This window comes from Apus apus, chromosome 1 (assembly GCF_020740795.1).
Source record: "Apus apus isolate bApuApu2 chromosome 1, bApuApu2.pri.cur, whole genome shotgun sequence".
In the NCBI taxonomy this organism is placed as follows: Eukaryota; Metazoa; Chordata; class Aves; order Apodiformes; family Apodidae; genus Apus; species Apus apus.
Window position 1 is genome coordinate 24893420 of NC_067282.1, and position 14846 is coordinate 24908265.

The following is a 14846-nucleotide window of genomic DNA, read 5'->3' on the forward strand; positions in this document are numbered from 1 at the left end:
ACCTTGTCAAGAGGTCTACCTTTTGCTTACTGAGAAAGAAATGTATTGGATTGGCTCAGCTGCAGTTACCTACTCTCTTGGTATCTAGTGTTAGTTAAATGAAACCCAGTACAGGTGACTGGTTTTCAAATCCCAGAAACTTTGTTTTTTGCTGACCTGCAGTATCAGCAACTCTGAATGACAGACAAATCTATCATTGGAACTTCTCCCTGAATCAGCTCTGGAAAAACTGTTGCAAGACTCACTGAGAGGAGACACCAAGTAGCCACCGGTGTCCCCTTTCACATAAGGAGACACGAGTGAATCTAGACTATGTAGTCAACTACCTAGCTCTCCTTTCATGAAAGGCAAGCATAGCCATGCTGGCCACATTCCCACCTGGGAAACTCCCCTGCTGCCCAAGTACGTCCCTCTTACATTTCTAATTCCTGCCCAAAAGATGATTCATGTTTCTTTTTCATGATTAGCACATTTTACCTTAGAGGCAATTACAGCAATTTCATTATTGCAAAGAGCAAATCTGTTGAACTATTTGATTTTCATTTCCATATTATAAAGCCCTGTAGAGAAAGGTGCAAACTGTGTTTGCTTCTGTCTGTGACTAATAGAAAATGTCATTCCCCTGCCCAGTAGCAAAGATAACTCCTTTTTCAGGCTTGTATTTCAGCTCATAACATGAGGTCTGTGCAAGCTGGCTTCTCCTACTCCTGCACAAGTTAATGGAGCATTTGTCTGGATTCAGGCAAACCAAGATGCCTTCCAAGTCCACAAGTTAGTAAGGGAAATACACTTGCATCACAATTAAGTATTAATTTATATTTGCATCAAAAAGCAGAGATGAAGTTGTGAAATTAAACAAGTGTGGACGTGATGATTATGAAATAGTTACTACTCTAAACTTTTTTTTTTTTTTCTTACTTCTGATTCTTCAGTCTGTTGTTCTTTGAGACCTTCAATATTTCAAAAATAGATGAGCTGAGTTGGTACCGATACGTTAGATATATATGCTGGACTGAGAGAGAGTGCAGAGTCTTTACTGGGTCCTGCTCTACACAAAATTAAACTAAATTTTAGTGGCAGCTCTTTTTTTATTTTTTCAAATGCACAATGCTTATAGGTTTTTTTCTTACTACTGTGGTTCATAAGTTAGGAATATTCTTTATAACAACAAAGTCATTTGCAAATCAAACATTTATTTTCCCTAGAGGATTAAATACATCAATTACATTATTGTATTAGTCAGTCTCTGACAAAATAGAGAGCACCCTGAATTTTCTTAGGTGACTGTCTGCATTTGCTAATTATATCTATCTTCCATAAAGAATTATATTGATCTTCCTTTATCATGCTAACTTTGCAGCCTTATCCAAATCGCATTGGTACGAACTGTGAGGCCAAAAGACTGGGATAAAGAAGTAGTATAAATTCAAGGAGAAAATAGAAAATACTAAGAAATACCTTGCAAAATAGGAGTTTCCCCAAACACATTACTAGTTCCAATGGTGTATGAAATTCAGGCTGAAGTAAAGTTTTATGCTGATTAGGCAGATATTTTTTCCTTGGCAGCTTTCTTTTTACTTTCAATCACCTGTTATTGTCAGTACTTGGAATTTAAAGAATAAAAATATTTATTCTCCATCTGAAATCAATTTAGGTGATCCAGTTATGGCTCAATTAGCATGATACGGAAATCTACAAAACCATTTTTAAAGCACATCTTCTTACCACTTTCATCCAGCAAGAAATCATCCTGGTAACGGAACTTTTCTGGTCCACATGCAATAAAAATGTCATCATCACCAAAGAAATCCTGAAGGCACATCACCTAGAAGGAAAGGAAGGCATTGTAAGAAATATCACATGATCAGATTTGTAGGAACAATAAATCACTCCTTTTCTCCATCTGCATGAAAACTCTTCACTTTTAATGGAATCAACCGGGCTTCATCTGCAGATAAATTTCAAGGCTGTGCTCTAACCATCTGTTACAAGTGAGAAACACTTTCATGGGCACTGCAGGGAGAGAGAGATAAGGCAAAAAGCCGTAACTGTCACATTTACTACACCATACATCAATGGGGGATGAGGTAAATGCCTTTTGTTTACGCACAAGGTACCATTCAATAGTTAGCAGATAATTAATTTCCTTCTGAGCCCACATTTCTATCCTTTCACTGCCACGAAACAAGGTTATAGCTTTGTATGCAGAATTAAATGTAGTAATTTCCGCAAAATCTTCAGTACAGGGAATGAAACTCATACAGGTGAACTGAGTCTCCCTCACACAATCTTCATCTTTTCCAGCAGAGTTGATGTGAAGTTTCTTCGAAGGCAACAAGCTGAACCATCAGGTGAGCCGGGAATGATTCTCCTAGTACTGAGTAAAAGAATAATCCCTTTCTACTCCCAAATATTAAGTCAGGATATGGCTGGTTAAGTTTTATGTCCATACACGAGACTTCCTTACAACAGCTTTTAGTTCACAAGACACTACTTAACAGTTTAAAGTTTCTATTCATACAACTATTTTTACTCATGCTCTTAAAGAAAAATCAGTAATTCCCAAAATGCGACTTTGGATTTTTACTGATCCAGTTCTGACAAATTTTAAAAACAAACAAATATATGACTAGGCCAATGGTATCCTGGGGTGTATTAGAAGGGGTGTATTGAGTAGGTCAAGAGAGGTACTGCTCCCCCACTACTCTGCTCTTGTGAGGCTGCATCTAGAGTATTGTGCCCAGTTCTGGGCCCCTCAGTTCAAGAAGGACAGGGAACTGCTTGAAAGAGTCCAGCGCAGAGCCACAAAGATGATGAAGGGAGTGGAACATCTCCCTTATGAGGAAAGGCCGAGGGAGCTGGGTCTCTTTAGCTTGGAGAAGAGGAGACTGAGGGGTGACCTCATCAATGTTTACAAATATGTTAAGGGCGAGTGTCAGGAGGATGGAGCCAGGTTCTTCTCTAGGACAAGGGGCAATGGGCACAAGCTGGAGCATAGGAGGTTCCACGTAAACATAAGGAAAAACTTTTTCACTGTGAGGGTGCCAGAGCACTGGAACAGGCTGCCCAGATAGGCAGGGGGGTTGGACTAGATGATCTTTTGAGGTCCCTTCCAACCCCTAAGATTTTGTGATTCTGTGACTACCTTTAAAAAACAAAGACACTTGGTAAACAGTACTATAAACTCTGTTCCTGTTTCACATTTACAATAAGATTTTAAAAGGCTATGTTTGATTTTTTTATATGTTTTGTAATTAAATAGTGCACTAATGTTCAAACAGGGTAATTTCACAAATAGAGTTTCAAATCAACAGATAGAAAAGTAACACAAATAGAATTTCTAAAATTGCCTAAAAAGTTGAGATCAGTCCAGCTGAATCAGATTATCCCCCTCATAAAAAGCAGGTGGAGAACTCAGCATTTAAAGTCTACAAAAACACAAGTGAAAGAATTAGCTAGTGAGATTAGACAGACTTTGACACAAAAATAAGCAACACTCCCCACCACCCCAACCAGAACTAACTGCTATCTAGGGCTTATACAATTCAGATAACGCTTCCCAGAAACATGTCTGAAGGCTTTGGTATCTACAACAGTTATGCGCCTCTATGCTAGAAAAACCTTAAGAAAGAAAAAGAGTGGTACACATCATGATTTGCTTACAGAGTAAGATTTGTCTTTAAAACTATTTTAAAGTTAGAGAAGCAGCAAATGAAAAAAAAGAGGAAAGCAAGAGAAGACCCAAATGAAATAAATACCCAAAAAGAGACAAAGGTACTCCCCAAATTATCCTTTCCCTGAGCAATGCACATAATTTGAAATCTAGGTCCACCACAACCCTGTTGCTATCACTGCTGTTAGCTTAACACCACACAGTACCTGAATGCCAACACCAAAAATGTAAATATTTGATAGAGCTTTTCATCATGTCCCTACTCAGTTTATGTTCTATTAGTGTATCAGCCTCAGCAATCTTTATATAAACTCATTTACTTCCCATCTCTTTTTTTGTCCACAAGACATATCCTGCCTATCTTCCTACCCCATACTCCCACCAAGCATCAAACATCTCTTCCCTTCAGTCAAGTTCCTCTGAAATTGCCACCTCTCCCACAGCATGCACAAAACTATTAATTTGCAAAATGACATTCAAAATCCTGTGAGATTTCCTGTGTGCCTCCCAAGTTTGTCACACTTCTGGCAAGTGATAACCTTTACATTTGATTTTATACTAAGCAGAGTATTAGAACTGAACAAATAATAAGCAACCCTAGGCACAAGGTTGAGTTATTTTTACAAGCACAAATGAAAATTAAATTCACATTTGAATTAAAAAAAAATGATATAGATTTAATAAAACTCAGAAATTATTGGCTCTGCCTGGTTAAGAGGGTTTCATTCAAGCCTAAACAAGACATTAATATGGAGGTTGCCAGGCTCAACTATAGCAATATTTAAAACACCTCAGGTTCAATCAGTGCAATTTAAATGCAAATAAGAAAGAGAATAGGATTAGCAAAATAGAACAATTTGTACTTGGATATCCTTTTTAAAGTTTTTATTAAATTTTATATTAGCCATTTGATGTGTTCTTATGCTCGTCTCTTTTTTCCATGCTCTCACTTTCCTAAACTGTATGTAAAATTACATACACCTCTTACAGTTTTTCTTCCCTCCTGAGATTTTATTGCTTTAGGAAATATAATTCCAGCTCCTAGAAAGCCCACAGCAAGGGCATGAGTTACCTCTAAATCCATCCTCTTCAAGAACAACTTCTCTTCAGGCTTCCATTATCTTTTTAGATTGTTTGTTGGAAGCCTTGCAATGTCCTTCACTGTCTGCTTTTTCCATCCTATCTGTCTCAGCTTCCTTGGCCTACTCTGCTCCTCAGAGGTTACACTGAAGGGCTTTTCCAGAAGGCGTCTAACAAATACAGAGCACCCTCTGCCAGGATTTTCAGGAGAGAAATTTGCAAGCACTTTCTATTCATACTCAGTCATCAGCTAAGCAAAAAGACTTGCTTTTTATTACCCATTTTCACTTCTGTAGAACACAGCTCCTTAGAAGTTTTGGTTCAGATCACCCATACAGGTCTGTACCAGTGGTTAAGAGGCCAGTGTGCTCTATTGCACATGATCAGCTTTAAAATTAGTCAATTTAAAAACAGCGAAATACAAAAGCCTCTCTGAACATTTTCACTGTTTTCAAGCCACAGAATCCATCTTCCTCTATTTCACAAGTAAGTTTTTATCTTCCATATTGCACAAGGATGTTTATCACAGTGGAGAAAACAAAGTCTATGCAGGCAGGAACAGTCCAATATACATCTTAAGTAAAAAGAAACTGAAACAAATAAAAGCTTTTTACCACACACCTTGTATAAAATATCCTGTGACACTTGTAAACAAAAAACTTCCTGGCAGTGAGGTGATATTTAAAGTTAACGGTGTCTCTCTTACTTTCTGTAGGGGAATAAATAAGTATCAGTAACACTATCCGAGGCCAGGGTGTCTCAAGCACTACAATTCTTTGCATCGGTGGTGAGAAGGACAAGCAGCAGCAAAGAAAATCAATCATCAGTACAGGCTTCAGACAATACTCAAGTCACATAAAAGACTAGCTGACCTGTACATACCTGACGCAAAACAGAAGAGAGGCAGAAGAACTCATCATACCTAAACTCACCTAAGCAAGTTGTATGGGCTGCAGCCTGGATCCCCCACAAATTCTACTAAACAATTTATGAACTCCACATGCCCTTTCAGTGGGAAACACAGGTGTCTGCCTAGGAAAAACCCCAGATTATTTCATATCTCAGATATCAGTGTGGTGCTTTAGCTAGAAGTGCAGAGGGGACACAGGGTCCCAGCTGGGCCAGGCACCCTCAGCCACTGAGGGAGTGCAAAACAGATGAGGTGAACGGCCCCAGGAAAAGAAAAGGGAGCAAAGCAGCACACTTGTCTTCCAGTCCAGCCCCAGGACTGGCTTTCCATCATAGTACAAACACTATGGATACATTAAAAATTACTTCCATTTTTCTTTTTTTTTTCTTTTTTTTTTTTTTTTAATACAGGTGACTACCCAGAATCAATGAGAAATTGCCAAACTACTGTGGAGTCTTTGCTTTTCCTGAGTTGACATGACACATTTCAGGTCTTAATATTTACCTCTTTGAAACAATACTTTCGTATCTCTTTAAAGATGAAAACATATCAAGTTAATCCTAACTCTGACATTTCTAAATAAAAAATAATCAGAAACTCCAATTTTCCTCTGCTTTCAGGAATAGCTCACACCACCAGCACAGGACACCACGACCACCAGGATTACTAACTCTCATGTTTTTGTTACATTTTTCATAATGCTGGGTTCTTGGACAGAAAAGAAGAAGGGGTGTGTTCTTTGTGTTTATGTTCTTTTATTAACAACAACTTAATTAGACTCAAGGCCGAAAGCTATTTTGGATGAGCAATGATAAAACCTCAAGCTGGGCTGACTTCAGGCTGTTGGAGAGATGGAAAGAAAAGTGAGGACAAAGAAATGAGGTGGTAAAACAAAAAAACATGCAGAAGGACATATGGAAAACTCAAGTGATCAGTGAGTATTGTATTTTTCTAAAAAGAAAAGGGCAAAATTAAGGATGGCAAAAAGAAAACATGAGGTGTAAAGGAAGGAAGAGAGCTGCAAGGCAGGAGTGCACAGAAGAGGTGACTGAGGGGCATAACAAGGCTGGTGAGAAAAAACATCCCAAAGGAGGGGGCAGGCAGAGAGTGAGTGGCAAGCATCCTCCAGACTTCAACCCATAGCCAGCCAGCTAGGAAGTTTTAAAGCTATTTTAAAGTAGCTTTCTTGAACCTGAAACAATTTCATGTTGAGTTTCATTTCCCTAACAGGCAAAAAGACATTTTTAAAAAAACACCTTCCTTATTTTAAGATACAAATCAATCTTTATTGATGTTTTCCCTCTATTTTCCTCATTAACCAAGCTACATTTTCCACTAACCACCACCTCTGCAGTACTTGCGTTATCCATTTCCACACTCTCTGTCTATGGATTCATGGAGGAACATCTCAGATCAGAACCTGAACTGATTTCATTGCCACCTACCACAGGCAGTCAGTAAGAAGTCTGATGACAGGATGACAGGTATGGATTTTCCTGAAAGCTTATAAATCATAAAATAGTTTGGGTTGGAAGGGACCTTTAAAGGTCATCTAGTCCAACCCCACTGCAAGGACATCTTCAACTAGATCAGGATGCCCAGAGCCCTGTACAAACTTGAATATTTCCAGAGATAGGACATCTACCACCTCTCTGGGCAACATGTTCCAATGTTTCACCACCCTGATTGTAAAAAATGTCTTTCTTACACCTAGTTTAAATCTATCCTGTTTTAGTTTAAAACCGTTATCCCTTGCCCTGTTGCAACAGGCCATGCTGAAACGTTTGATCCCATCATTCTCACAGGTCCCCTTTAAGTACTGAAAGGTCAAAATAAGGTCTCCCCGCAGTCTTCTCCAGGCTGAATAATCCCAGCTCTCTCAGCCTTTCTTCATAGGAAAGGCTACACTTACTACATATTACTACATTTATCTCCCAGCCAGTACGGGGCTGCTTCCTATACTAGCTTTCCAAATGCTTTGTTTAGTTTTGTAACATATTCCTTACTGTGTAGAGCTCCCCTTAGCAGAAAAAGCAGTAAAACAACCATTATGCATTTTGAAGGATTTTACAGTTTTGGAAAAATCAGAAATTAATTGTTCCATATTGGTGTAAATGCTCTGTAGGTCATTACTACAAAGCAAGAAATCCAAACATATCAATAAGGCTTTAAGGAAAGGGAAATTAAAATCCTAATTGTAATATCAAGCTTTTTTGCTGGTTTTTTTAATTGGAGGAACCTTAGCCAGCCCCATTCTGTATGGACTATGGGATAATAGCAAGAAATATCCTTTCTGAGGGAAAGGAACTAGACCTCAACAGGAATTTGAACATTCACATTTGAATATTCCCTTCAATTTTAAGGCAAGCCTATTTCCTTTCCTTTTGGCTCAGGCTCTGAGGCTTTTATTCATGCCCACATGTAATCTGTCATTACACACATGCCATTTCTTGAGATGCTGTCATCTACAAAAAATATAATTTATCATTAGCATACAGGTACTTTCTCTCTCAGCTTCTGATTCAGGTTCTCTCCTCAGGTGGTGGCTTAGCTGAAGGCATTGGGAAGTATCTGCTACACATTTCTGAACCTGAACAGCACTGAATTCATTCTTTTCTGTTGGGGTGAAATCTCCATGGTGAAAACTGCATCATCAAGCTGTGAGAGCTTTTCAGTGAGGAAGAGCATTTAATCATGAGATTCTCATTGCAAGAGTGCCCTCTGTAAATGAAGAGGAGATGTTACTGTAGGGGTTTCTGTAAGTGAAGAGATGTTACTATAGGGGTTCAAACTGGCTGAAGCTACACAGCAACGCTCTTTACCAATTGGCTGGTAAGGCCACACTGAAGACTAATGCCTCTAAAACAGTATGTGTGTTCCCCCAAATTAGATGAACACAAGGAATCACTACAGGAATTTTTTTACTAAAATTCAGCAGAAACAGCTGAGATCTGACCACTCCTAATTTGGCTCTCACCAATTCAGAGGTTGCTATACTTTTTTAATTGTTGAAGATGTATCAAAACACTTGTACAATTTGTGTATTTATCAGCATCCATTCTGTACTATATAATGCTTGTCCTTTATTATCTTTATATAGCTAAATTTGGCAAATAAATCACTGTTTTCCTCAGTTAAAATATGTATTTCTCTCTTCTTCAAGAAGGGCTTTTCATAAGGACAAGAAAATCTTCCCACACTGCACTTTATACACTAATTTTAACATCCTCTACTTCGTTTTTCTGTGATGCACTAAATAATGGCACACTTACAAGAAAATCAATCTAAATTAAAAACCCAGGATCTGCCATTGTACCATCACCTTCTTCTTAAGGAATGTGTTTAATTTGTGATAAATCTTTCTCAAAACTTTCAAATTTATCCTCCAAAGTTCAGATAAAAATAATAGAAACTTGACAGTTCTAATAGGTTGAAACTACTATACCTTAGCCTGAAAGATTAGGTGAGACCTGAACAATTTTGTTCTTAGATTAAAACTAATTTAGTAAATGAGCTTCTTTATTATGGAATCTGAGGAGAGCTGGGGATATTTCCCAAGAGGGAATGTACAGGTTTATGCATGAATGCAATGCTGAGAGCCACTAATATTCAGTTCCATGAAAGGTTTCTCTGTGAGAAGCACTAACATGCTCAGTTCAAACTTCCTGTCAAAAAATTCCTTCATGGCAGATAGGATAAGAGCAGTAAGGACATGGCTCCTATCCACACCAAAATATTACTCCTCCTTGAATGTTACCTTACTTTGACAGCTGCACCAATGCACGGTTGTGCTGACCGGCTAGTGCGGAGGAAGATTCTCATGGGAAAGAGGAAAAATGCAGAGACAGCATCGTCAAGCAGCCTACAGTGGGCATCTCCTCCTTTCTCCTACTTTTGCATCTCATATAAGCTTGCTGCTCTCCAGTTTTCTAACCCACTCATTGCTTCTTTTGTCCCCTCATAAAACTTCATTTCCCTCTGGACCCCTTACTTCCAAGTCTCCAGCACTGACACCTGTTCTCACAGCCACCTCTAACTTAAACCATTACTGTAGCTCCTCTTACAGCAGCTCTACACTCTGCATCACACACAACACTGTGTCTTGCCCAAGGCAACTCCCATTTCCTTTTCTACTAGATTCCATTTTCTCCCCTACACAGGAATTCTATGAGCATGTTATTTCCTTTCCCTCTATACCCTGGCTACAACACTCTGGCAGTACATTTTTTCCTCACTTGTATTTTAACTTTAATTTATCAGAGCCACTTTTTTTGTGGAAATCTCCCTTCTGGCTTTCATGGTACCGTATTTTGTTACTCTCCTGCTTGCAAAGACACCAATCAATGCATTTCTTTGCAGCTTCAAGCCATTCTTTTGTTTCTGGAGTGGCCTAGTCTGGCTCCTTCCTCTTATTCTGTGATATGTACTTGATTACTGCCATCAGGAAACTCTACACCTTCTCTATTTTCAACTTGAGAACCAACTATATAAGCTGTAAACTTCTATTGGCTTCCCAAGTCCACAATCTTAGTGTGCTCCTTAACTCCCTATATAAAATAGGTCTCCAATAGTTTGCTGCTATTATTGAAACCATATCTCAATAACTATCCAGTTCACAGCTTGTAGTGTTCCATTCCATTCCATCCAAAACGACTAAAAGTAGCCATTTCAGAGAAGTATTTCAGATCTTGCAGTTAAATAGATGTGAGGTGAACAAATACCTTTACTAGCTTCACTCAGCCTTCTAATGACTGAAGACCAATGAAGCATGAGCTTCTGCCCTTGCAAAACTGGGGTTCATGTTATTTACAAAAACACACAACTCTCAGTAGAGTTTCTTTTTTTTTCCTGCTATATCTGACTGATGCTCAGTTTGAGACTAACTATCATACACAACTTAGATCAGGGAAACCTGGATCTGTTCTGTTTACATAGCAAGCAATAGATTTTCTTTGTTTTTTTCATAGAATCATAGAAAGGTTTGGGTTGGAAGGGACCTTAAAGATCATCTAGTTCCAACCTGCATGAGCAGGTTATTTGGTTGTCAGTATGGTTTCAACAAAGGCTTGAGTTATCTACAAACTGACTCATCTTCCTTATTGGGTACTGCACTTTGTCAAGTTATTGATATATGATATTATTTATTCAGAATCCAAGGTTTGTGTGCTGCAGAGGTTTTGATATCTACATAGGATTACAAGAGATGAAGACCTGAAAAAAGCACCACAGTAAGAACATAACATTGGTACTTCTTTCTTTAGATACTTATGCTCAAGGTCCTAAAGTTTACTTAAATCCAAAATAACACTGCAGGGCTAAAAATAGTTTAAAAATTCTGATTAGTGAGTTTTAACTCTGCTTCTTTTGGGGATTCTAAATTGTTATTTTTTGGCATTTCCTACAAAATTAGAATTTGCATTTCCAGCCAGGTATAGCCTAGATTTTGGCTGGAAGTACCTTATGGTATTGGCTACTCCTTAAACTACTGTAAAGCATTCAGCAAATCATAAACAGTAACAAATAAGCAATGACTTGCATACAAGAGATCACATAATTCTTGAAACAACCCCCTCATAGAATCACCAAAAAGACAGACAGACATTTGCTCTAATTTCTGAATCAGAGATTTATCCTATTGTTTTGTGGTTAAACAGGTGGCCCATAGCATTTTCTTGGCATACAAGAGGCTGTTAGAGCATAAAGCAAGGCAAAAGCAGCTGTATGTCCTCTACTGTTTGCCCTAGGATGACACAGAAAGCGGGATCAGGAACTAATATTGCCTCTTGCATTGGTCCTGAGAAAGGACAGAGGGATGCTCTCTTCCCTGAGCAGCTCTGCCCAGGAACACCTGCTAAGCAGCAGCTGGCCAGGTGATCTTCATAGAATCATGTTGCAGCTCAAGTCAGAACTACTCCCACATCCAGGGAAATCCACCCCCACAGGTGTTATCTCAAAAATAATTATATTCTCATTAATGGTAGTTTATTATTATATTAAAATTAATTTTAATAAAAGTTAAATATTTTTATTCTTTGTAATAACACATAACACAGAATATAAAGCTGAAATGCTGGATGATTATTCAGGCAAGTAAGCAGAAAGGCATACTGATGAGCAATTCAAGCAGTGCGGCGATTTCTAAGCAATGTTTTTGGCAAAGAAACAGGAAAGTGAACCTCTAGGTTCAAAAGTCCAGCTGGATGAAGAAGCAGGCTGTCCATCTGTCATGAGTGCATCCCCAGGCATTCTTCTTCTCTGTCAAATATGCACTGGATATTCCTATACCACAATTAAAAAGGACATAATTTTGCAGCCTCAGAGCCCAGACAACCTTGCTCATAAAAGCTGAACACATATCTCAGCTAAACATTTCTCCTAAATACCAAATCACTTGGCCACATCAACTACAGCCTTGTTTTGCATCTAAGGAAACTGAATCCTCCCAGTCACTGTAAAGTATGCTCCTGTTAATCCGACAGCAATTGCACAACAGATCAGCAGGCTTCTGATGGACAATTCAAACAGCAGAACAAAGCTCGTATAGAGACAGAGAGGAAAAACAACTCCTCACATGTTTCAAATGCATTAATGTTAAACAGAGGATGCTTTTTCGGTACAATCACACATTGAGCGAATGGCTGATTTAACAGCAGAAGATATAATTAATGGGCCAATGGAAAAACAGTTGAGGCTTTGACAGCAGAATTCAACTACAGCTGGATTAATTATTTTTTCTCTGCCATATTCATGTATTTCTCTGTCACAGCTGCAATACAACACTACCATTTAGTGGTCAGACACAAGAAGTGCGGACTTCTGTAGTTTAGCCCAAACAGATGGAAACTATTTTAGGAGTAAATAGTGTACTCGCATAATCTTAAGAACTAGGAAATTAATATTACTCTAATTTATGATTGCTATTTTCTCATTGGTTGGGATAATATTACTTTTCAGAATACTGGACCAGATATATTTAAAAATTTAAATCCACAGCTTTGTTATGTTTGCAATCAACAGCATAGCACTGGACTAAATTCCCATGTCTGTGTGTAAAGTTTCTAAAATAAGCAAGAACAGGTGATAATGAATTTCCATTGCTCACATTTCATGCCAAATTTAGCTAATGATTGAATCTGATTATTTAATCCTATCCTTCCAGTTGCTGAGAGCAGGTAAAAGAGGGGGCAGAGACCAGCTAGATAAAAATAATTTGTTCAAAAGAAAAATTGTCAGATGCCAATTTCTGAAAATTATAATCACAGGTTCAACGATAAGAAGGAAATGTCTTTTCAAAGTAGAGATAAAAATATTTTCCAGGGTAATCTTCTAGTGCTAGACAAAATTAAACATTGTACTCAGTCATGCTCCCTGTGTTTAAAAAATGCATTATATTTGCCCATTTTCTCAAAAGCCAATTAATGGGTCTGCTATTTGCGAAGCAGATTAAATGCATCCCCCCCCAAATCTTGCAAACTCAGATTTTATTAATAAATCTCAAAGCTAAGGTGTACACGGCCAACTTTTCTCAAAATCTGTTTTTTTTCCAAGTACTTGCAGATCAGTAAAGCCTTGAAATTGTAATTTTTCCTTGAATTCAATATAATTTTTCAACCAAAGACACTCTCATAATTTTACCCGAAAGTGTACAACACTGTTATTTCTCTTTTCAATCAAGACACCTATCAAACACATGCTGTAATGCAAGTATGAGTCCTTGAATTAACTCTAAGAGCAGGAGCAGTTAAGTTATTTTTCACCACTGCCCACTGTCTATTTTTCTAGAGGTCTGCTTATTTTTGTGAAGTTTTGCTCAGCAGGAAACTATAAACTGGGTCCTTCTCTGCTTGGCTGCCCAGCTGCTGCTCTTTGCCTTCCCAGCTGCAAACGCTTTTTGAGACACTGGGAGATCACATGGTCTTCCCCTGGAGACTGTGGGAGACACCACTTATCTTGGAATTCATCTGAATAAAATTCACCAGTTGTCTGGATCCAAATCCAGATGGAAATTTTCTATCTGTCATTTTGCTCTTTAACAGAAATTGTATAATATACATCACTGTTTGATACATGAAAAGGTCAAAGTTGTAGTCTTCAAGCCATTATGATAACATCCAAGTTAGAGATTTCCATGCCATCAAGTCCACCTAGTGACAGTGAAGGAGGAAGTTTCTGGAAAGCCTCCTAGAAGTTGATTTCCTTTCATTTGTACCAGTCTTCAGAATCAGAGCAATCTTTCTCACAGTATGACTTGTCAAATGCAGGAATATTTCTGGTTTTCTTGTTGTTGTGAGAGTGTGCACTGCAGAAGCATGCAGAAACACGGAATTTCTAAGAGTTGGTAATATCTGAATCAAACTTACCTTGTCTCGTGCCAACAGCAGAACCAGATTTAAACCAGTGATTCAAGTAGCAGATGGACTGTACAATAACATGTAGCTACCCAAACACATTTAGAGATGGGAGACTTATTTTTCCTTCTTTGAAAGAATTTTAATTCCAAAATCCCAGTGCTACAATGCAGGCATCACCTTCATGTCCATGACACCATGTTCTCATGTTAGCTTACTGACTAATGGCAGACCCTGGTGATAAAGCTGTAAACTGCAATTCTTTCAGGCATCATCATTAATAAAAAGCATGCAGGACAGCACTCCATCATACACCGTCTGGAACCTAACTGAGATGTATGGTGTCTTTTGGCTAGATACACATGCTAAGTTAAGGCTCAGCATGCAACACTGAAAAAGAGCAACATGGTTGACTTCTAAAATAAAACGAGGTAAAGGGAAAACAGATGTCAAGGTTTCAACAAGTCATTACACACTGCAGCTGGAACCGTTACAAAACCAACGCAACTATGCTGATAATGTAGCATTTCGTGTAACGATAAGGGCAATAAAATAGCAGAAAAGGTGAAACCTTGAATGGCTAAACACCTTCCTCAAATTCCAGAGGGTCAGTTGGGCTGAACAATAATAGAAATCCTTTCAATAACCAGATCAAATGAATCAACTACTAAAGCTCTTTATGCTCAAGAAAAGTGAAAATTGAGAGATTTTCTTTCTTCTAAATGCAGAATATGAACAATAAATCTAAAGTCCAATCTAAACAGACATTCAGATGCATGCTATCTCATCACCATCACTCTTGAAACTATTTGACCATAGTTTCTATTATTAAAAC

The 14846-nt window shown here is 38.2% G+C and overlaps 1 protein-coding gene across 2 annotated transcripts in view; it reads right to left on the minus strand.

Moving 5' to 3' along the window:
* The window catches only part of DCLK1 (doublecortin like kinase 1), a 239713-nt gene that overhangs the window by 114770 nt on the left and 110097 nt on the right, over positions 1–14846 (minus strand). For both annotated transcript variants that reach the window (XM_051608524.1, XM_051608526.1), the window contains exon 4: positions 1726–1825. In XM_051608524.1, the coding sequence (XP_051464484.1) occupies positions 1726–1825 (100 nt within the window). The remainder of the gene's footprint in view (positions 1–1725; positions 1826–14846) is intronic.